The sequence below is a fragment of the Lynx rufus genome, unplaced genomic scaffold (genome assembly GCF_022079265.1).
Source record: "Lynx rufus isolate CCGP_SWC_20201006 ecotype Redwood Valley unplaced genomic scaffold, mLynRuf1.p SCAF_27, whole genome shotgun sequence".
NCBI classification, from domain to species: Eukaryota; Metazoa; Chordata; class Mammalia; order Carnivora; family Felidae; genus Lynx; species Lynx rufus.
The window spans coordinates 639,933-661,412 of record NW_025814842.1 but is presented as its reverse complement, the minus strand read 5'-3'; the positions used below and the strand labels follow the sequence as shown (position 1 = coordinate 661,412).

The 21,480-nt window shown below is 63.9% G+C and overlaps 1 protein-coding gene across 4 annotated transcripts in view; it reads left to right on the top strand.

The window, feature by feature from the left end:
- ADAP1 (ArfGAP with dual PH domains 1) overlaps positions 1-21,480 on the top strand; it is a 51,044-nt gene that overhangs the window by 26,280 nt on the left and 3,284 nt on the right. For 3 of the 4 annotated variants that reach the window (XM_047089376.1, XM_047089380.1, XM_047089378.1), the window contains exons 2-6: positions 1,415-1,545; positions 6,129-6,220; positions 9,441-9,523; positions 15,706-15,818; positions 16,416-16,562. In XM_047089376.1, coding sequence (XP_046945332.1) covers positions 1,415-1,545; positions 6,129-6,220; positions 9,441-9,523; positions 15,706-15,818; positions 16,416-16,562 — 566 coding nt within the window. Of the gene's footprint in view, positions 1-1,414; positions 1,546-2,604; positions 2,710-6,128; positions 6,221-9,440; positions 9,524-15,705; positions 15,819-16,415; positions 16,563-21,480 lie in introns of those variants that run through there. The other variant, XM_047089379.1, reaches the window with a different exon arrangement.

The following is a 21,480-nucleotide window of genomic DNA, read 5'->3' as shown; positions in this document are numbered from 1 at the left end:
CGACCCCGGGATAGACGGGAGGTGGGGGGGCCGGGGCTCCCGGTGGTCTCAGAGCGCCGGCCAGGAGCCTGTGTCTGTGCCTGGGGTCACCTCCCCGTCCCGCACCGCCCCAGACCCACCGGGACCCCCATCCTGCACCAGCCACCCCCACCCCATAAGCACCTGTGGGGACCAGGAGGGAGGGCTCGGAGGCCCCGCCCCTCAGACAGTCGGCCTGGGGGCCGCAGGGCCCTCGGGATGACGTGGCTGTTCTCCTGAAACTTCTCTATTCTGGGCGCCGCTTAGAAGCAGCCTGCCTCCCCGGCCCGCACTTCCTCTGCTAGACCTCGGCTCAGCACCCCGTGGGCGCCGTGGGGACGGGGGTGCCGCGAGCTAGGCTGTTGGGTTTGGAAAGTAGCGAGGCCCGTGGCCGCCAGATCTGGTGCTTCTTGTCCCCGTGCTCAACTGCCCAGCCTCCCGGCCGCCTGTGTCCCTCTCGGGTCTCGCCGTAGGGCAGCCCTCGTCTCCCCAGACGGGCGGGAGGGGGCGGGGCCGGCTGCCCCGGGGGCAGCGAGAGTCCGGGCGGGAGCGGGGGACCCCAGGGCCCCAGGTGCCCTTTCACAGCCCCCGCACCTGGCCACTCGCACACGCGTGCACACCCACATCTGCCCACTCACATGTGTGTGCACCCATGAGCTCTCACACACTCACACATGCACGCCCCCTGCAAACACACCCCTGGCACAGAGCCGTGGGCCTGTGGCTGGGCCTGTGGTGTCTGTGGAGGGGCTCTGGCCCTCCTGGCCTCTTGACTGGAACCGGCTGATCCAGAAGCTTCACTTAAAAGTGGAAGGTGTCTCAGAGGCTGCCGCCGGTCTCTGAGGCTCGGTCCTTCCAGCCCCCGGCCCCGCGCGCCGTTACCAGGCTGGGGTGTGCGCAACAGGAAGGACAATCCTGGAGGCGCCGTCGGTGCCCCGAGTGAACAGGCGTCACGTTCTGCCACGCTGGCCTGCCGTGGCTCAACGCGGAACCCGGCAAACCTGCGGAAAAGTGGACCCGCGCCCCTGACCGGGTCAAGGGCCATCCGCATACGCGCGTGGCTGTTGCACCGAGCGAGACGTCGGGTGCGTCCGAGCGCGTGGGCGCGTGGCCAAGCCAGCGTCCCCGTCGCGCCCGGCGCACTTGGTGCCGATCGAGTGTCGCTGTCGAGCACGTCTCCGTGGCCGCGGCGCGTCCGCTCGGGCGTCTGTGGAGCTGGGACTTCGGGGGTGGGGCCGCTCACCTGTGGCTGGTGGCAGGGACCCCGCGCGGGGCACAGAGCCGGTGCGCCCCGGGGATCTCCTCGCCGGTCTCCCGTCGCACAGGTGGAGACACTGAGGCCACAGAGAGGCCCGGCCGAGCTCCAGCCCCTGAGGGTCTCGCCTTTGCCTTCCAGATCCCGACTGGGCCTCCTACACCCTGGGGGTGTTCATCTGCCTGAGCTGCTCGGGAATCCACCGGAACATCCCCCAGGTCAGCAAGGTGAAGTCAGTCCGCCTGGATGCCTGGGAGGAGGCCCAAGTGGAGGTACGGCCCCGAGGGGATGGGGCTGCGGGGGTCGGAGGAGCCCCTGTGGTCCGGCCGCACCCCCCACGGGGCCCTCGGCCCGGCCCCCTGGGTCACAGACACCTCGAAGTGGCCACCCCCGGTGTTCCCAGCTCCTGGCTGTGGCCGGCACTGTGAGGGGGGAGCGGTGGGGGGCGGGGGGATTGAGGAGTGGGGGGTGAGGGGGAGGGGAAGAGGGGAGAGGGCAGAGGGCAGGGCGGTGGTGCGGGGAGCCCAGGGCGCTGGGGGCAGGGAGGGGTGGGCGGGGCAGGGGGACGGGCTTATGGGGTGAGCAAGGCCTTCGTGTCCTGTGCTGTCCGCCCCCCGGTTCGCCCTTTCGAAGCACACAGCTCAGCCGTTTCCGGTGGGTCCACGGTCAGGCCACTGTCGCCGAAGTCACTTTTAGGACATCTCACGCCCGACAAGGGAACCCGTGCTCCTCGCCGTCCGGTCCAGGCCGAGCGGTGTCCGTAGGCTCTGCGTCTCCACACACGTGGCTGTCGCGGGCACTTTCGTGAAAGGGCGCAGGCAGCAGGTGGCCTTGGCCTCAGCCGCTTTCACTGAGTGCCACGTGGCCGGCTCCGCCCGCCTGGTAGCGCCTGTCAGGGCTTCGGCCTTTCTGTGGGGGACGACGTCCGCTGCGTTGACCGGCCTCGTCCTGTCTGCCCGTCCACCTGCCCACGGGCACCCGGGGCGCCGTGGTTTGGTACCGAGCCCCATGCCCACAAGGAGTGTTGTGACCGAGCGGGACCCGTGGCGGGTCCTAGAACCTTAATTCCTGCACGTGGGAGGTCACGTGACTGTGATTCCGGGAGACTTCGCGTCACCCGCACACCCTGGCCCCGGGATCCTCCTCTGCTGTGTCCCTGCGGGATCCTTGTTTTCCTTTTTTTTTTTTTTTTTTTTTTAACGTTTATTTATTTTTGAGACAGAGAGCACGAACGGGGGAGGGTCAGAGAGCGGGAGACACAGAATCCGAAACAGGCTCCAGGCTCTGAGCCGTCAGCACAGAGCCCGACGCGGGGCTCGAACCCACGGACCGCAGGATCACAACCTGAGCCGAAGTCGGCCGCTTAACCGACGCAGCCGCCCAGGCGCCCCTATGGCATTTTGTATCATGAGTGACGCTGAGCGTCCGTGGCGCGGGTTAGCGTCCTCTGCGTCTCATCCGTGGCCTCCCGTTGGCGCCCTGGCTGACACCCTGTTAGCTGTTTCGTTTTCTCGTGTTCTTCCACGTTTGGGGGTCTGACCCTTCGAGACCGTCTGGCCCTCTGGTTCGCGCTGCCTTTCGACTCTGCTCGTGCTGTGTGCAGTGGAAACTTTTTTACTTTGGTGGAGTCACAATTATCAGCGTTTTGTGGTTTTCGGGTCTCTGGGTACCTAGAGGGGCCCGCTCTGCCCCAGGCTTCTTTTGACTCACAAGGGCGTTACTGAGACGCAGCTCTCACGCCAGGCCACTCGCCCTTGTGAGGTGTGAACGGACGCGATTTCACCGCGTTTCCGGCTGCGTAACCGGCCCCACTGACTGATTTTGGAACATTTTCCCAAAATAAACCCTGTGCCCCTCAGCAGCCCCTCCCCCTTCCCTCCACGACCCCCACCCCCGCCCCTACTGGAAGTAACATCTGCTTTTCTGTCCCGATACGTCTTCTGGGCGGGTCATGTCAGTGGGCCGCCACCCCCCCCCCGCCCCCGTGGCCTCTGTGACTTCCTTCCCCCGGGGAGCACCATGTGTTCAGGGTTCAGCCACGTGGCCCTGGGCATCGGCGCCACAAGCCCCTTTATCGTGGACTGCTTCCCGCTGTGTGGACAGGCCACATTCGACTCACCCGTCCATCGGTGACTCTTGGGCTGCGTGACTCCCTCGGCTCCCACAGGAAGTGCTGCTGCGAACAGTCAGGGGCAGGGGTCGCCTTCCTCCGGGAATGGCCTGGCCTCGCTGTGCCTTACGGGGCTCTCTGTTTGACACCTGGGGGCCTCCCGGGGGGTCCAGGACAGGTGCACGTGGCCCCTGGCAGTGCACGGTGGTCCCCGGGCCCCCAATGCATCGTACCGCCTGCCTCTGATTCTAGACGCCCTCGTGGGCACCAGGCGGTCAGCATCTCCGCGTACGCCGGCCGGCTTGTCTGCGTACGTGCTCCACAGAGACGTCCACGCAAATCCTTTACCAATTTTTTGGGTGTCTGGCTGGCTCAGTTCGCTAAGCGTCCGACTTCGGCTCAGGTCATGATCTCACGGTCCGCGGGTTCGAGCCCCGCGTCGGGCTCTGTGCAGCTCAGGGCCTGGAGCCTGCTTCGGATTCTGTGTCTCCCTCTCTCTCTGACTCTACCCCTCTCACACTGTCTCTCTTTCTCCCTCAAAAATGAATAAACATTAAAAAAAAAAGAAATTTATATTCTTAAAGAGCTATATACATATATATTTCTTATTACTGAGGTGAAAACCACATAACAGAAAACCCACCATTTTATTTTATTTTTTTACGTTTATTTATTTACTTTGAGAGAGAGAAAGAGAGCACGAGCACGAACGGGGGAGGGGCAGGGAGAGAGAGAGAATCCCCAGCAGACTCCACGCTGTCAGCACAGAGCCCGACGCGAGGCTCGAACTCATGAGCCGTGAGATCATGACCTGAGTCAAAATGAAGAGTCTGACACGTGACTGAGCCGCCCCAGCGCCCCCAAACCCGCCATTTTAAAGGGAGCTGTGTGATGGCGTCTGCCGCGGTCACGTTGTCTGTTTCCAAGTATTCCCGTCACGTCCAAGGACCCAGTGCCACCGGCCCCGCGGCCACGCGCTGTGCCCTTCTCGCCCGGCCGCTGTCATTTGGCACGACGCTTGCACTCTCTCGATGGCGTCCTTTGGAGCACAGGTTTTAATTCTGAAGTTCCACTGTTGTCTCTGGTTGTTTGTGCTTCTGGTGAGACATCTAGGAAACCACGTCTTAACGGGAGACATGAATGGGAGATTTCCTCCTGTGTTTTCCTACATGATTTTTAAAATTAGACCACGGTTCTTATCTACTCTTTTTACTGTTTACTTTTGGAAATCACAGCTTCAGTTCAGCTGGAACTTATGTCGCTGAAAGGCTGCGTCCAGCCATACTTTTTGTCCAATGGTTTCCGCGTTTCCTGCCCCCACTGATGATCCGCCAGCGGACGCCCCTCGCTGATGCGAGATGGGCGTTAACCCTATTAAACCCACTTAATATCGGTGTTAGATGCTAGCGGATCGATTTCCGGAACTTTCATTGGTTTCATTGATTAGGCTTTCTAGTCAGTTACAGGTTTTAATATCTGGTAGGAAGAGTCTTCATTTACAGAATTTTCTAGAATATTTTTTCTTGTTAATTGTATTTTTTAAAAAAATTTTTTAAGGTTTATGTTTTGAGAGAGAGAGAGAGAGACAGTGGGGGAGGGGCAGAGAGAGAGGGAGACACGGAATCCGAAGCGGGCTCCAGGCTCCGAGCGGTCGGCACAGAGCCCGACGTGGGGCTTGAATCCACGAACCGTGAGATCATGAGCTGAGCTGAGTTGGACGCTTAACCGACTGAGCCACCCAGGCGCCCCTACCCTGCTTGTTAACTTTAAAATGAACTCTAGAACCATTGCTAGCTTTAAAAACTGCTATTCCCGTTTTGGTTTTGTTTTTGACAACTTCCAAAAGCGCATAGATTAACGTAAGGAGGCGGCATGTTCCCACCCCTTCCAGGCTCGGGTCTCTGTGCAGAGTTTTGTGCTCATCCCTCAGGAGCGTGTAAGTTTTGTCTTGTGGAGACTTTGAGCATCTCTTGTGAGGCTGCTTCTTGGCTGAGGCTTCAGATACATAGAATTCTGATTTCAGAATTCTAATTTGGTTCCAGCCTTTTGCTCAAGTGTCTTACTGTTGGTGGTATTTTCCAGTTGACCCACTTGGGTCGTCCGTGGTCACGACCCGGTGGTCCCCAAAGCTCCATGCTGTTAGAAGAAAGGCTTTCCCTGGAGGCTTCGGGAAGGAGGCAGGATTGGAACACAAGGGATTTCCTTTGCTCCCCTCGTCCTCAAGGCCACTGTGAGGTCAGGCCCCTCTGGTCCCTTCCCTGCTCCCCACACCGGCCCTGGGATGTCGTCCAACACCAGCACACCAAGCACCCTCCTCAGGGCCTTTGCACCTACTGCCCACCCACACTGCCCGTGTAAGTGCCCTGCTCCCCACTCCTGACTCCTGCTGTCCGTCCGCCTCGGGGACACGCACTTTGCTGCCCCGGGCCAGTCTCCATCTCTGGGGCCCTCGCTGTGCGTCCAGTTCTCGAGGGCCGCCTGCCCGTGTGGGTCAGATGAGTGGACGGCGGGCCTCGCGTGAGGCAGGGACGGGGCACCTGGGGCGGAGGGCACAGCGCTGCCGTCCCGGGGGATGTATGCAGGGCCCGGCCTCTCTGCCACCCTCCCCAGCACCCCTTCTACCCGGAAGTGCAGGTCCTGTCCCTGCGGCCACTGCGAACCACCTTCGCTGGGACAGGAGCGGCTGGGGGGTCAGCCGGCCCGGCCCCGGCCTCCGGGAGCACTGACCCTGTCCTCTCTCCGCAGTTCATGGCCTCCCATGGAAATGACGCTGCGAGAGACGCGTATGAGTCCAAAGTGCCTCCCTTCTACTACCGGCCCACGTCCTCTGACTGTCAGTAAGTCGCTGAGCGGTTTTGTCTGGGGCTGGAAGACCGGAGGGGGGCGGGTGCGGGCCCGGGCCGGTGGCTGGGCGGCGGGGTCCTTGCTGGGGGCCCTCGAGCGCTCCCCGGAGGTCCGAGGAGGGTGCTGAGAAGCTGCACCTGTGCGGCCGCCTGTCTCAGGGCGTCCCCCTCTCCCGCCGTCCCCCCACCCAAGCCAGTCATCCCCTCCCCCGGCATCGCTACACCTCCCTGCATTCCCTCCCTCCCTGGGCATCGCCGCCCGGGACGCCTCGGCCCTCTGCTCCCAGCACAGGCCTGGCCCTGGGGTGTCGCCCAGACCCGCCCCCCGCCGACCGCCTCTCCTCTTCCACGGTGGCAGCCACAGCTCAGAACGAATGGCCCTCTTTTGACAAGGGTGTTCCTGGGGGCCCGGAGGGGTTGGGTGAGTTTCTCAGGGTAACACAGATGCCAGCAGACGAGCTGGAACCAGCACTTGGGACGTGGTCTCTATGCTGGGGAGCCCTGTTCCCACGGGGGCAGGTGGGAGACCTCGTGGCCACTTGCCTGGGGGTGAGCTGCCCTTTCTTGGAAAGGAAGGTGGGGACCTGGCCCACCCACCTCCCGGGCCGGTGATATGCTGTTGGCTGCGGGTCTCTGGGGACAGGGCGCCTTGCCAGGGACCCGCCCCCATGCAGACACCGTGTCACATCCTGAGACCCCACTGCTTCTGGGCTCCCGGGGAAATCTGGACCCTGAGGCCACGCCAGGCCATTCACGTCCCAGTATGAATCAGCGAGGCCGGACAGCTATTTGTGAGATGTGATTTTATCGCCCCGGCCACAGGCTGCCCTGTGGTCTGGTTATTTGCATGTGTCCCCGTGTGTCCCTTCTGTCTGAGCGTATGACAAGGGACAGACTGGAACACAGGCCACGCCCTTGCCAGGACATGCTCACAGAGACCATCCCTGCCCCTTGCCGGGGCAGTGTGGTCAGGACCCATCAGGTGGCTGGGCGTCCCAGGGTGGTGAGCGTGCTGACCCGGGGCAGGCCTTGCCTTCCAGAAGCTTCCGCCAGGTGGAGGTTTGTGGGAGCCGAGCCTGCCACGGCCCCCACACTCCGTGGGTGTTCAGGTCTGCCCAGGCCAAGCCCCAGAGGCCCAGGAGGGTGCAGACATCTGCAGGGGTGAGGTCCCAGCCCCTCGTGGGGAGAGCTGACCAGGGAGGTGTGGCAGCCGACCCACCAAGCTCCCTGTGGACAGCCGTGCAGCGGTAGGAGGTGGGTGGAATCCCTTTGTAAACCGTGGGGATTCAGATGTGCACACTGCGGAGCCGGGGAGGCTCCCACGCGTCGTGAGGATGGCCTGGGGGGGGCTGTGTCCCCCTGCCCGGGGCACGGGGCCCATGAGGAGCCGTGCTCAGAAGGCCTGGGGACCAGGCCGTGTTAGTGTCAGGCGGTGACTCAGAGGGGGGCGGGACCCAGTTCCCTTCCCGTGTCTGCCCCGCTGGCCTGGCATTCGGTCCTCACACGGCGGGAAGAAAGCCACCAGGGCCCTCCCGGTTTTCCCTCTGCTGTCAGCCAGCCCCTGGCTTCCTGTGACGTGGGCTCAGCAGGCAGCCTCGGCGGAACCTGGAGGAGCCCCCCCGAGCCCTCAGCGGGCGGGGTGGCCGGCAGGGGCCCCGTGCTGGCTTCCGGGGGCCAGGGTGACGAAACACCGGGTGCTCAGCTTTTGCAACAGAAATTCACTGTTCCCACATCCTGGAGGTCGGGGTCGAGGTGCGTGTGGGGTCCCCTGAGCCCCCTCCTCGGCTTGTACGTGGCCGTCCTGTGTCTCTGCAGACTCCCCCCACCCCGAGGGCGCCCCGACTCCAGGGCGACCTCATCACAACCCGTTAATCCGTCCAAACGGGGGCCAGTCTGCGGTGTCGGTTAGGACCCAACGTCTTTTCATGGGTGGGGGACACAGTTCATCCCTTAACGGCCTCTGAAACCAGGCGGATGAAACGACAGGAGGTCTGGGTCTGCTGGGGGGAGGGCGGAGGGCACGGGGCAGGCGGGGGGGCGGCGAAGCCTGGCCGCCCTCAGCTCCCGAGAACGCAGAGCAGGTCTGGGGTTTCATCAGCGGCCCGAGACGGGGTGTGGGCACTGCCTCCCTCGTCGCCGGGCCTCACGTGTAGCGGGAACCCCGTCGCTGCCGGCTTTCCCTGGTGCGGGAGGCCGGGCCAGATGGCCTCCGGAGGGCGGGGCCCCCTGCCGCGACACCCTGGCCGTGGGGTCCCCGGGGGCCGAGCGGTCCGGGATGCGCCTGCCAAGCAGCGTGGGGACCCCCTCCCGTGCCCGCTCCCAGGGCTTAGTCCCGTTGTTGCCGCCGGGAGCCTCTGTGCCGGGCCCGGGGAGGCCCCCGCACGCGGCAGGAAGGGCCTCCGAGCCCGAGGGCCGTGCCGGGGTCCCAGACGCGTCGTCGGATGGCCCCTTCCGAGGGGGATCGGGCCCCAGGGGCCGCAGGGCGAGGAGGGCGAGGAAGCCGCTGCCTCGCCCGGCGGAGGGGCCGCGAGGGCCGTGGGCGCCGGGCCGTCTGGCAGGACCCACCACGGGCACGAGCGGGCGCTCCGGGCAGACGGCCCTCTGCCGCCTCTGGGCAGCCCTCCCGGGGGGCGGTGGGCGGGGGTGCGCCTCGAGGGCCGGTGGACGGAAAGGAATGACGCCCCAGTGGGGCTGACCCAGACAGCCTCGTACCCGCCCGCTTCCGTGCGGAAGCGGACTGTGGTTGGGGGCTGGGGGGGGCGCTGGTGGGCACGGGGTCCTCTTGGGGGTGACGGCGGCATAACCTTGGGAAGGCGCCGTGAGCGGCCAGAGTCAGCGCTTTCGGTGGTCGCGTTACGGCCACGTGAATCAGAGCCAAGTTTTTAGGTTTTTTTTTTTTTTTTTTTTTGAAATCTCTGCCCTCAGCGCGGGGCCTTGAACTCCCAACCCCGAGATCAAGAGTCGCACGCTCCTCCGGCCGAGCCGGCCAGGCGCCCCCGAGGGCCATTTCTTCTTTTCTTAGGAGGAGGTGTTAGTGGCAGACCTGTCTGATCAGCAAGTGATTTTAAAAATCAGAGCGGGCGGCCCTTCGGCCCTGCCGTCTGCAAGCGGTGGACACGCGCGCGCTCAGTGGCCGCGTGTCCGTGGGGTGCCAGGAGCCCCCACGCGCCGCGGGCCCGCTCGGCCCGGGGCTTACTCTGCCCTCCCTCCCCAGGCTCCTGCGGGAGCAGTGGATCCGGGCCAAGTACGAACGGCTGGAGTTCACCCACCCGGAGAAGCAGGAGCCGTACTCCGCAGGTAAGAGCGCGCGTGTCCCTCTGTGTGTGTCTCTCTCTGTCCTTATCTCTCTGTCCCTGCCTGTCTCTGTGTCTCTCCTCCCTGTCCGAGGCGCTGGCAGGCCTAACTGGTCTGGCCCGTGTCCGGTCCTCCTGACACTGAGCTGGGCGGCCCGGTGCTCAGACCCCACGGTCACCCACGGCACAGCTCCGACGGGGCTGGCGCCTCGGGGCCGCGGCGGGCACCCGAAGGGTGACCAGGTGCTGGTGGGAGGGGAGTGACGGACTCGGCCTGGGCGGGGCCGGGGCCGGAAGATGGGGCAGGGGTGATGGGAGCGGCCCTGCTGGGTTCCGGAAGTGAGGGGTGCGGGCACCAGACCGGTCCACGGCCGGAGTGCGTGGGTCCATCCCAGGCGCTGAGGTCCACGAGGGCCAGGTCCCCCCTGTGCCTCCCACCGCGGCCGCGGGGCCAGCCGGGAGTCCTCTCTGCCCGTTAGAACCCGTTCCCCCAAGCTGCTGCCACCACCGTTCCCCTCGGGAAGCGTCCCCAGCATCTCGTGCGTGTGTGAGACCGGCCAGGAGCAGGGGGTCCTCAGGAGGGACACGCCAGCGGCCCCGAGCCCGTGGCCCCACAAGGCCACAGCCGTGCAGACGGTCACCTCTCCACCGGACCCCGCGGGGCTGGCGGAGGGCGCTGGCGTCCCGATTCCAGGGCCCACGCGGGCCGTGTGCAGCCTCACCGGACGCCCCCTCGGGGCAAGGCCACGCTCCAAGTCACGTGGGAGGTGCTGGTGCACGGGCCTCAGAGGTCGGCCTCGGGGACCGACCCCCCACAAGCCTGGGGACCCAGAGGAGCCGGAACCACGGCCCCACACGGCCTCTGGATCTCACCCGCTCACCACAGAGGCCTCCCCAGTGCCCCACACGTGCCCTCCTGGGTCTCCCAGGCGGGGGCCTCCAGGGGCACCAGGCCCCGCAGCTTCCGGTGCCCGGCTGGCCGGGTGCCCCAGACCCCCAGCCCGCGCAGCGCTCTGCTGAGACGGAGGGAGCGGCCCCCCCACCCCAGGCCGGCGTCCAGGGGGTAGGGCAGGGGCACCTGGGGGGCCGGCAACCACTGAGGAGTCCCGGCCCTGTGGTTCCTCGTCGGGCGCCCCTCCCCCAGTCCCGTGAGGAGCACCAGGGGGTTCCCGGGAGCACTTCCTGCCACAAGAGCACTTTCTCGGGCCCGGGGGCTGACACACCCACTGGCCACCCGAATGCAATTTAGCCGGGCCCCTCGGAGGGGGAGGGAGGGAGACGCGGGGCTCGGGGAGGCCTCCAGCCCCGGGAGCCCGGTGAGGCCCGGGCACAGCAGAGGCAAAGCCGTGGCCGCCCTGCAGCTCGGAGGGGCCGTGGCGGGAGCCTGCGCCCCCAGTAGGCGGTGGGGCCGGCCGGTGACCACCACACGTGGCCCCGGGAGGAAGGGCTCGGCACAGTTGTGTGAGGGGACGTGGGCGCCAAAGGTGCCACAGGGGAAGCGACGCCCGTGAGCCCACGGAGGGACGGGCCCCGGGCGGACTCCCGGCGGAGCAGGTGTGGACGGGCCCACGGCGGGGCTGAAACCCACGGGGGCTGGAGGAGGGGCGGGGCTGGCACGTCCCCCAGCGTCTTCCCGTGGACTCGGATTAGGACAGAGGGAAAGGGTGTCACTGGCAGAGAAGCCGCTGGACCCGCCTAACCCGCGGCAACCAGGCTGGACGGGGCCCCGGTGCACGGGCAGCGTGGCTTTCGTGGCCTTCTGGCCAAAGACGTAAAGCCTCTGCTCCGCCTCAGGGAGACCCCAGACAGAACTGCGTGAGGGGCCCTGACCCGAAGAGCTGACCAGCACTCTTCGAAGATGTCAAGGTCACGGCCTGCAGGGAAGACCGAGAAGCTGGTGGCGCCTTCGGGCATCGTAGGGCTGTGGGGACTCAGCGGGGCCGCCGAGAACGGGGTAGTTCATAGTGCCCTGTGGTCACCAGGTGTGGAGTGGGCCCTGGGCTCCCGCCGGGTCACGCGCAGGCCAGGCACCGCCTGGTGCCTGGGAGCGAGGGGCGAGGGGCGGCCACACGGCCCGGGCTCCGGATGGACCCTGGACAGACAGGCACCAGGCTGGCGCTCCCCGCCCTTGGGCAAGGTCGCGGGTGTGTAGAGATAGGGTGTCTCCACCTGCCCCGCCCCAGCTCGCAGGGGTGACCCTGGTGACGGCTGCCTCCCCACCCTGTGCCCCGCCTCGAGCCAGGGCCTCAATGGCCGCCTTTCACTGGGAGGACAATGCCCCCTGTTGTCCAGAGGGCCTGGCTGCCCAGGCCGCCCCCAGTCACCGACAGACACAGCACTTCCTGCCTAGGCTTCGGACCCCGTTCCTGCCGGGGCTGGGGGCGGGGGGTGGTTCGCCCCATCTCCCTGTGTCCCCTCCTGTCTGTGCAAAGCAGGGCCGGTCCCGAGTTTGCACCCTGCCCCGCCTTTGTCCTCACTGTCACAGGATGACCCAGGGGCTCCCTGTGTGACAGAGCCCATCCCCCCGTGCCTCGGTTTCCCCATCTGTGTAGCGGGGAGGACACAGTGCTCAGCATGGGGTCGTTGTTAAGCATCAAATGGCGTCGCATGCGGGGCAGCCAGTGGGCCTGAGGCATCCCTGGGGTGGTGGCTGGTGGGGTCGCGTAGAGTGAAGGTGCTCGGGGGGGTCTGTCTGGGAGGGGGCAGGCTGACGGGCCCCTCACCCCCGCACCGACGTGGATGCGAGCGGGCCCCCACGGGGCTCGGGACCGTTGGCTGCTCCCTCGACTATGTTGTGCATGGGGATCGGCGTGTGCGGCGTGTGCAGTTGGCCACGCGGAGGGCTGTGCTGGTCCCCCAGCGGGGCGGGGAGGGCTGCGGGAGCAGGCGGGGAGACTGGGGGGCTGGCTGGGGCAGCAGGGAGAGGGGGGCCAGGGAGGCCAGGCCTGGGACCCTGTGTCAACCTCTCAGGGTCTAGAACTTACAGGCCGGGAACCAGGTCTTGGCCCTTCTCGGGAGGAGGCCGCCGTGGGCCTCCGATTCCCTGGTGCCTCCCCGGGCCCTGTCTCTGTGCCCAGAGAACACCTCTCCACCGGGCGTCTCCCGTCCTGGGAGGGCCGCCCCGGGTCTGGGCACGGGAAGCCACGTGTCCCGGCTCCGGTCAAGAAATCAAAGATACAATCCATGTATAAGCTCCGTGCCCGTGAAGGGGACAGTTCTGTGAGCCGTGACAAAGGCAGATACGGGACACTCCCAATCAACCGGGACCCTGAGGGCCATCGCCGGCCTCCCCTCCCGGCCCCCGCTCTGCCCCGGAGTCACTACGTGGGGCCAGTGACGTGGCACCTCTGGAGTGTGGCGTGACACGCCCGACACTGGCCCGCGCTGCGCCCGTCCCCGGCGCTCCTTCCCGCGCAGAAAAGTGTCTTGTGCGCGGACGAGTCCCCAGCTTGTGTCCGGTTGCAGCCGCCGCGAGCGTTGTGCTGAGGCTTTCACGGGAATGTGGTTTCCGTTCTCTCTGCGTCGTGTGAGAAGCGCGTGGCGGTTCCCCGTCCGCGTCAACGAGCGGCTCTGCAGCCCCTGCGGCCGCGGCGGGGCCCAGCACCTTCTCCCCTCACGTCCAGCCCGGGCGCCGGCCCGCCCTGGGGACGGTCCGTTCCTCTGGTTTGCTCGGGGCCGCCCCGGGGGGTGAGCAGCACTGTCCCCTGGGGGCCCGGCACCTTCTCCCCGCACGTCCTCCTGGCGCTCCACGCGGGGCTTCTGGGGAGAGGCAGCGAGTGGCGCCGGGAGGTGCGCTGGCCAGTCTGGCTTCCCAGGGGGTGGTGGGGCCCGGCACACAGTAGGCGCTTAGTAAATGCTGAGTGAACCATCTGGCCTCTGCCCCGGGGCTGGTCAGCCCTTGGGAGTAAGCAGTCTCCCCGCTCAGCCCAGCTCCGGGGGTGCGCGTCCGCAGGGCACCCTGGGCCCCGTGCCGCCTGGAGAGAGCCCTCTGGCAGGGGTGTGGGGAAGGGTGGGGCATCGAGACACCCCAGGCTGTGTAGGCGTGCGACACGATGGCCAGGAGCCCCGGAGCCCCGGAGTCTGCAGGGGGCTAGAACCCCGGGGTGTGGCCCCGGGTGTGGGGGGCGGGCGTCCTTCCCCGGCCAGGGCTGGGCAGGCCTACCCCACGGCAGGGCCGGGTGTGAACACGGCCGGCCGCTGGCTTCGGGCTCCGGGCCAAGGCGTCCTGCTGCTGGGGCCAGTCGGGGACCCCGGCCAGCGCCCGTCCGAAAATACTGCCGCTGCTGGAATTAGGCCTCCTGGCGGCTGGCCGTCGGGACCCACGTGGCCCGGGAGCCAGAGCGGTTTGGGGCCCGTGCTTGCCACCCCCCGCCCCCCTCCAGCAGGGCCTGGGCCTGCGGGAGTGTGGGTCGCGGGCGCTGCTGCCACCTGCTGGGCCCGGCGGGCAAGGCGGGAGGGCGGCCGGGCCGCGGGGGTCCTGCTGCGCCGGGAGCCACAGCCCCGAGCCGAAGGTCAGCCAGCGCTCCATGCCTCTGGGCCTGTTACCCCTCCTGCACGAGGATAACGGCGCGGAGGGCTTTCTGGGGACCGAATGGGGCCGTGTGTGTCGGGGGCCCAGCCGGAGATGCTGGTGGGGACCGTCCTTGCAGGTGTGGGGGCCCCACCTGCCGGGCAGAACCTGTGTTCTGCACTTCCCGGTGTGGACGCTTGCTCACAAAGACCCGGGGAGGCAAGTGCACTTGCAGCTTTGCCCCGGGTGGGTGTTCGTTTAGTCAACAGACATTCAAGGTAGGGCCCGGTGTGGGCCTGGGGACATGGTGGTGGGGAGGTGCCTGCTGGTGCCGTATGCAGGAGCCTCCGAGTCGGGGGGGGGGGGAGGGGAGGGGAGAGGCCCCGTTTGGCACTCAGTCCCGGGACAGACTGAGCGGCACCAGCTGCCCCCTCCCCGACGCCAGGCTGCCGCCTTTTTATGGCCACGTGTCTCTAGAGCAGAGAAAATAGCCCCGGTCTCCGTGGTGTCCGGGAGGGGGCTGCCGGGGCCGCAGAGGGGAGGCGCGGTGGGGTCAGGGCCTGGAGGTGGCATCCGAAACCCGAGGCGGCCAGGGCTGTCGGGCTCCGGGGGGGTACTGAGCGGGGTGAGGGGCCGGCACGAGCGGCCCCGGGCCCGGCCGCCTCCTCCTCCCGTCCTGGACCGGCCTCAGACGGCCCCGCGCGGGGCTGACGGCCCAGGTGGGCGGCCGGACGTGAGCCCCAGGGAGCCCCCCGCACCCGGGGCAGAACAGGTGGAACCGTGGGGCGATTCGTCCCGGAACCCACAAGCCCTGACCGCGGCCGGCAGCCCCGCCGTGGAACGCGCCCGAGGACGGCAGGCGCCCGGGGCCGCGGTCGCACCGGGTGGGCCCCACCCAGCAAAAAGGAAGGAGCCGCACACGGTCCGCACGCGCGCTGTGGGGGAAGGCACAGCCGGGCGCCGGAGCAGGTCTTCGGGTCTTGGAACAGGCGAAGTCAACGGGAGCGAGGCAGGAACGAATGAGAAGGGGCGTCTGGGGGCAGGAGCGTGCACGGGAGGGGGCAGCGCTCCCTTCCAAAAGCTGCCGCAGCGGCCGGCCCAAACTCGCGTGCCTCAGGGCGACACAGACTGGCGGTCCCGCGGATCCGGAGGGGAGGGCCGCAGCCTGGGTCCGGGGCCGGAGAGAAGGCCAGGGCAGGTCCGCTCCCGCATCTCCGTGGTCGTCCGCGTGCAAGGACCCTCGTGATGACCTCGGGCCCTCTGGACAATGCAGGACGCTCGCCCATCCCCAGAACCCCCTCACGCCTGCGGTCCCGAGGACTCCGCGGTGGGTACCTCGGGGCTGCCCGGCGCGGGCGGCCCCACAGGCGTATCCACAGGGGCCCGTGGGCCTGCGCACGGGGCCGCACCGCACCCCTTCCGTGTGTGTTTATTATGCCTCCAGGAAGAAAAAGGAAAAATGGCCCCAACGGCAGGCAGCAGCGGGCAGCGTGCTGGGGAGGGGTGGTCTCGGGCCCCTGCACCGTGGGCCCGTCTGGCCCGCGCACACCCAGCTTCCCGGCCCAGAGGCTGATGGGTCTCCTGGCGAGGGGCGGGACCATGTCTGTGCGGGCCAGGACGATGGCCTTGACTGTGGTCCACTCTGACCCTCTGACCCTTGCCCTCTCTCCCCCCAGGATACCGAGAAGGCTCCCTCTGGAAGCGAGGCCGGGACAACGGGCAGTTTCTAAGCCGGAAGTTTGTGCTGACTGAGCGAGAGGGGTCCCTGAAGTATTTCAACAGAAATGACGTGAGCTGGGCCCAGGGTCTGTCGTGGCTGCACGTGGTCCCCAGCTTCCCGCACGCAGTTCCCGGAAGCCACACTGCCCGTCCGTGGGGATGGGGATGCCCGCCCCCCTCCCCCCGCCCCCGTCCACCTCAGTCTTCCCTGGCGCCAGGCCTGGTTTGGCAATGCCAGGAACAGAACCAGCGAGCCCTTCCCTGCTGGGCACGCCCGGGCAGCGAGCAGGGGAGGGGCAGGTCGAGCCCTGCCCCCACCCAGACCAGTTCCAGATCAGAACGTGGCCCCGTGACACAAAGAGCCGAGGGTACGGTTGCCGGCCCCCCAGGCAGAGAGGAAAGCCAGGCTGGCGGGACGGGAGCGGTGTGGGGGACCGAGCCCGGCCTTGGGCAGGGGGCACACGGGACAGAGGCGCTCAGTGCCAAAGGAGCAGAGGAGGGCCCACCTAGGTGCCGAGCGCCGGTTGCCGTTGGCTTACGGGTCAGGGAAACCAGGTCCAGAGAGGGTAAGCACCTTGCCCGAAGCCACAGAGCACAGCCAGCGCCCACAGGACCGCACTGCCCGCTCCCCCGCCCACCCGGAGCTAAGGCACGGCCTTGCTTCCAGGCCAAGGAGCCCAAGGCCGTCATGAAGATCGAACATCTGAACGCCACCTTCCAGCCGGCCAAGATCGGCCACCCCCACGGCCTGCAGATCACCTACCTGAAGGACAACAGCACCCGCAACATCTTTGTCTACCACGAGGACGGGAAGGTGGGTGCCGGGCTGCCCTCGTCTCGGGAGAGCCCCGCCCCCACGGCGAGCGCAGAGCCAGCTGGGCCCTCGTGGGGGACGGGACCCGGAGGGGCCCACATGGAAGAGGGCCACGGTCTGGGGGCGTGTGCGCAGCGTCCTGCTCCGTGGCCGTCCCCCCTGCCTCCCACCCCGCACCTCTGCAGCGCGAGGGTGGAGGGAGCTCCCTGCAAACACCTCGGGGTCTGTCCTTTTGGCCACTGGGGGAATTCTCGTCATTGTTCTTTGGATTTTGTCCCACCTTTGGCTCCAGACCACGTGCCCGTGGTTTCAAGGGCAAAACGTGTCTGTGAGGCTTCAGACACAAGCACCTGGCAACCCCGTCAACAGCCTTTTCTCCTTTTATTGCGCTAAAATGCACATTCTCACAACGTTTAAGCATTTGCTTCCGGGGTATTAGGTACATTCGTTGTTGTGAAGCCGGCCCCCCAAATCTGTCTCCAGAACGTCCCATCTCCCCATAGTGACCCTGACCCGGCCCCCCTGCCCCGCCGTCTGCTCTGTGAGTCTGACCACTGCAGGACCTCGTGTGAGTGGATCCCAGTGTCGTGTGCGCCTGCGTCTGGCTCGAGTCACTCGGCACCACAACCTCAGGGCTGTCCACATGGTAGCGGGTGTCCTTCCTTCCTTCCTTTCCGAGGCCGAGGGGTCGTGTGGATGGACCACCTGTGGTTTATCCCCTCCTCCTCCGACAGACCCTTGGGTGGCACCTGCCGGTGGCCGTGAACGCTATTGCTGTGAACGTCGAGGTACCAACACCTGAGACCCCGCGTCCAGTGTTTGTGATTATACAGCCGGGAGGGGAACTGTGGGATCACGGGGTCACCGTTTCGTTTTTTGAGGAACCACCACACTGGTTTCCATGGCAGTGGCACTTGGCATCACCGTAAGCAGGGCACGCGGCTCGTTTCTCTGCGTCCTCGCCAGCACCGGCTTCTGGTTTCTGATTCTGGCCGTTGTGACATGTGAGGGGCCGGATCACAGCGGTTTTGACCCGCGTCTCCCTGATGATGCGTGACGCTGCTCGGGGGGAGGGGCACCTTGTGCCTGGAGAAATGTGTACTCGGTTCCCATTTTGCCCGTTTGGGACTGAGGTGGGGGGTCTGTTGCCAAGATGTAGATTTTCTGTATGTTCTGGATGTGACGCCCTTATCAGGTGATCTGAAAACATTCTCCCACCTGTGGGTCCCTGTTACTCTGTGTATAGTGTCATTTGAAGGACGCAAGTTCACAATTTGCAAAAAGTCCAACTTGTCTCTTGCTGCCTGTGCCTTTGGGGTCACGTCAGCACGATCACGGCCGTGTCCGACGCCACGAAGCTTCTGCCCTGTGTTTTCTTCTAAGATTTGTAGTGACCAGTCTTTCCTTGTCCTCGATCCACTTGGAGTTCATTTTTGTGGGTGGTGTGAGGTAAGGGTCCAACCTCATTCTTCTTCATGACGACGTCCACTTTTCCCAACACTTGGTTGAAAAGACTGTCCTTTCCCCCGTCGGATGGTGGTGGCGCCCTTTCTCAAAAGATAACGTAACTGCTCCCTGGGCTCTCGGTTCCGTCCCATTGGTCTGTGTGCCAGGTAATTTGGAGTGCTGTGGCTTTGCAATAAATGCTGAAATTAGAAGTGTGACTCTTCCATGTTTGTTTTTTAGAACTGTTATGACTCAGGTTCCCAGAGATTCTGTACGAATTCTGGCAGATGCATTTTATCCACCAACTGAGGTGGTGATGTGGTTTCCTCTTCCTTTACTCTGTTAATACAATGTATTACATTCATTGATTTGTTGAAAATTCCTTGCATTTCAGGAATGAATCGCACTCGGTCGTGACGTATAACCCTTAAATATGCTGAATTGTTTGCTAGTATGTGGTGGAGGGTTTTTGCGTCAGTGTTCACATGGGATATTGCTCTGTGCTCATCTTCTATTTTTGTCTGGCTTTGGTAATCAGGGTTGCACTGGCTGCCTAGGAGTTAGCAAGTGTTCCCTCCTCTGCAATTTTTTTGGAGACGTTTGAGAAGGACTGGTGTGGGTTATCCTTGAAATGTTTGGTGGAACATCAGTGAGGCCATCAGGACCAGGGTTTTTCTTTGTTGGAAACTTTTAAAAATGTTTATTTACTTTGATAGATAGAGTGAGTGAACAGGGGAGGGGCAGAGAGAGAGGGGGAGAGAGAAAGAATCCCAAGCAGGCTCCATACTCCGCTCAGAGCCCGATGCGGGGCTTGATCTAACAAACCGTGAGATCATGACCTGAGCCAAAATCAGGTCAGACGCTTAACATACTGAGCTGCCCAGGCGCCCCTCTTTGCTGGCAAGTGTTGATTCCCGAGGGGGGCTCCTGACTCGTTTACCGGCCCGTGCACACCGTGCATTTCTTCACGGGTTCGTCTTGGCGGCCTTTCCGCGTCCAGGGATTTATCCACTTCATCTTGGTTCCCCCGTCGTCGGCGACCTTGCTCACAGCGCTGTCTCCGGACCCTTTGATTTCTGGTGGCAGCGTCCCCGCTTTTGAGTCCGATTTTAGTGGCCCGAGCGTGTTTCTTAGTCCGTCCGGCTCAAGGCTCGCCAACTGCCGTTCCTGTCGAAGAGCCGGCTCTTGTCGGTTTCGTTGACTTTCTCTCCTGCGTTTCTACTCCCTCCGTCGTCAAGCTCGCTCCAGTCTCCCCTCCCTCGTGCCGGCCTTGGGTCTGGTTTGTTCTTCTTTGTCGGCTTCCTTCCGTTGTCCGTTAGGTCGCGGACCGGACCCCTTCCTTGTGCTTTAACGGCGACGTTTGCGGCGCCAGACCCGCCTTTGGCACGCTTGGCTGCATCCCGTGTTTTGTGGTGTTTCGTCTTCCCCCACCTCCAAGTGTCCGCTCACCTCCCTTGCGGCTTCTTCTTTGGTCCACTGGTCGTTTCGTAAAAGTGCGTTGCTTCCACGAAGTCGTGAACGTTCCACTTTTCCTTGTGTTGACTTCTAACTGCATCCGCCCTGTCGCGGCCAGAGAGGACACCTCGTAGGAGACCGATAGGCGGCCTCACGTGGGGTCGGTCCCGTGCCGCGTCCCGTGGGCACCAGGCCAGAACGCGTCCCGGTCGGCCGGCGCGTGTGGTTGGATCTGGTCGTTTGCGTGAAGTCCTCGTTTCCCGTGTCGGACTTGGCCGTCCGTTAGCGCGAGCGCGGTATCGAGCCCCCCGTGTGCTATTCGAGGCTGTTTCTCCCTTCACCTCCGCCGGGTTTTGCTTCGTAGGTCGTGACGGTGCGGCACGAGGCGTGAGTGTGTGTCACGTCTTCTGGCCGCACCGAGGACTTAGTAACGTGCAACGTCCTTCTTTGTCCCTTGGGACCTTGCTCTGACTTCGAGTCTGTTTGTCTGGTGTCCGCGAGACGCTCCAGCCTCCTGGCGGCTGTGTGCACGAATCTCCTTTCCCGCCTTTGACCGCCGCCCTGTTGTGTCTCGACCTCGGCCGAGCCTCCCGCAGACGGCACGTGGCTGGACCACGGGTGTCATCCAGCCCGCCGTTCCCGGTCTGTGGATCCCAGAGCTTCCCGCGTTCACCTTTCCCGTGGACGTGGATGAGGACGGCCTGCCGTCTGGCTCGCGCTCGTCCCGTTGTGTGTGGCCTACGGCTTTGCTGTCCCTCACTTCCCGCGTCCCTGTCCTCTCTCGTGTTGAGCTTCTGTAGTCGAGTGTTGGAAGTCCCTCCCGGTTCCCTTTGGTGTATGTTCTGTGGCTCTTTGTGGTTGCCACGGGGATTCCATCTAACATCCGAAATCTATAACCTCCTGGATCCAATTTATAGTAGGTGAACTTCAGGAACACGCAGAAACTGCTCCTTCACTCGGCCTGGACCACACCCCGTGGCTGCAGATGCCACGGTCTTACCTCTTGGTACACCGTGTGCCCTGAGGCATAAATAATCATCCTTTTAAATGCTCTATCTCCTAACTTACATATAAAACAAGATATGTAATTACAAACCAGTTACAGTTAAGAGTAGCTTTTAATTACTATTTGTTTCTCTCAAAGCCTTAGTCTTAAGTCATGTGAAGAACACAACGTATAGTTACAGCCCGTCGTTACAGTAACACTAGCTTTTGCAACTGCCCCAACACTTCCCTTTCCCGAGACCTTTGTTTCTCCGTGCAGCTTCAAGTTACTGTCTGATCTCAGAGGAGCAGCTCTGTTTCCCCAGCTGCAGGTCTGTCCCGTAATAAGGCCTTTATCATGTTGACACACGTCCCCTCTAACCCTTCGTTTCTATCGTGAACAGATTGTACTTTGTCAAAAGCTTTCCTTTGCTTTTTCTGCATCTGGTGAAATGATCATGCGATTTTTATCCTTTGTTTTGTTGACGTGACAAACCGTGTTGGTTTGTGACTGCTGAGTCACGCTGGCATCCCTGGAATAAACCCACTTGACCAAGGCGAATGATCACTGGATTCGATTTGCTGGTACTTGGTTGAGGATTTCCGTATCTATTTCTCAGAGCTCTTGGCCTGATATTGGCTAACTGTGTTTGGTTTGCTATCTGGGTAATGCTGGCCTCACAGAACAAATCTGGAAGCTTTACTTCTATCTTTTGCAGTAATTTGAGAACCGGTATTAACTCTTCTTTAAACATTTGGTAGAACTCACCGGTGAAGCCGTCCGGTCCTGTAATTTTGTGCGCTTTGAGATCTCTGATCACTGATTCCATTGCGTTACTAGTCGCTGGCATGTTCAAGTTTTCTACTTCCTCATCTGGTTTTGGAAGATTGCACACAAGGTTACGTGCTATTAACAGGTTGTAGGAGGGACGTGGCTCAAGGCGTGTGAGCCAGTCTTCAGCTTCACCCAGAAGCTTCCACCCTCTCTCTCCTCAGGAGACTGAGACCAGGGCCTTCCTGTACGTGCAGCACG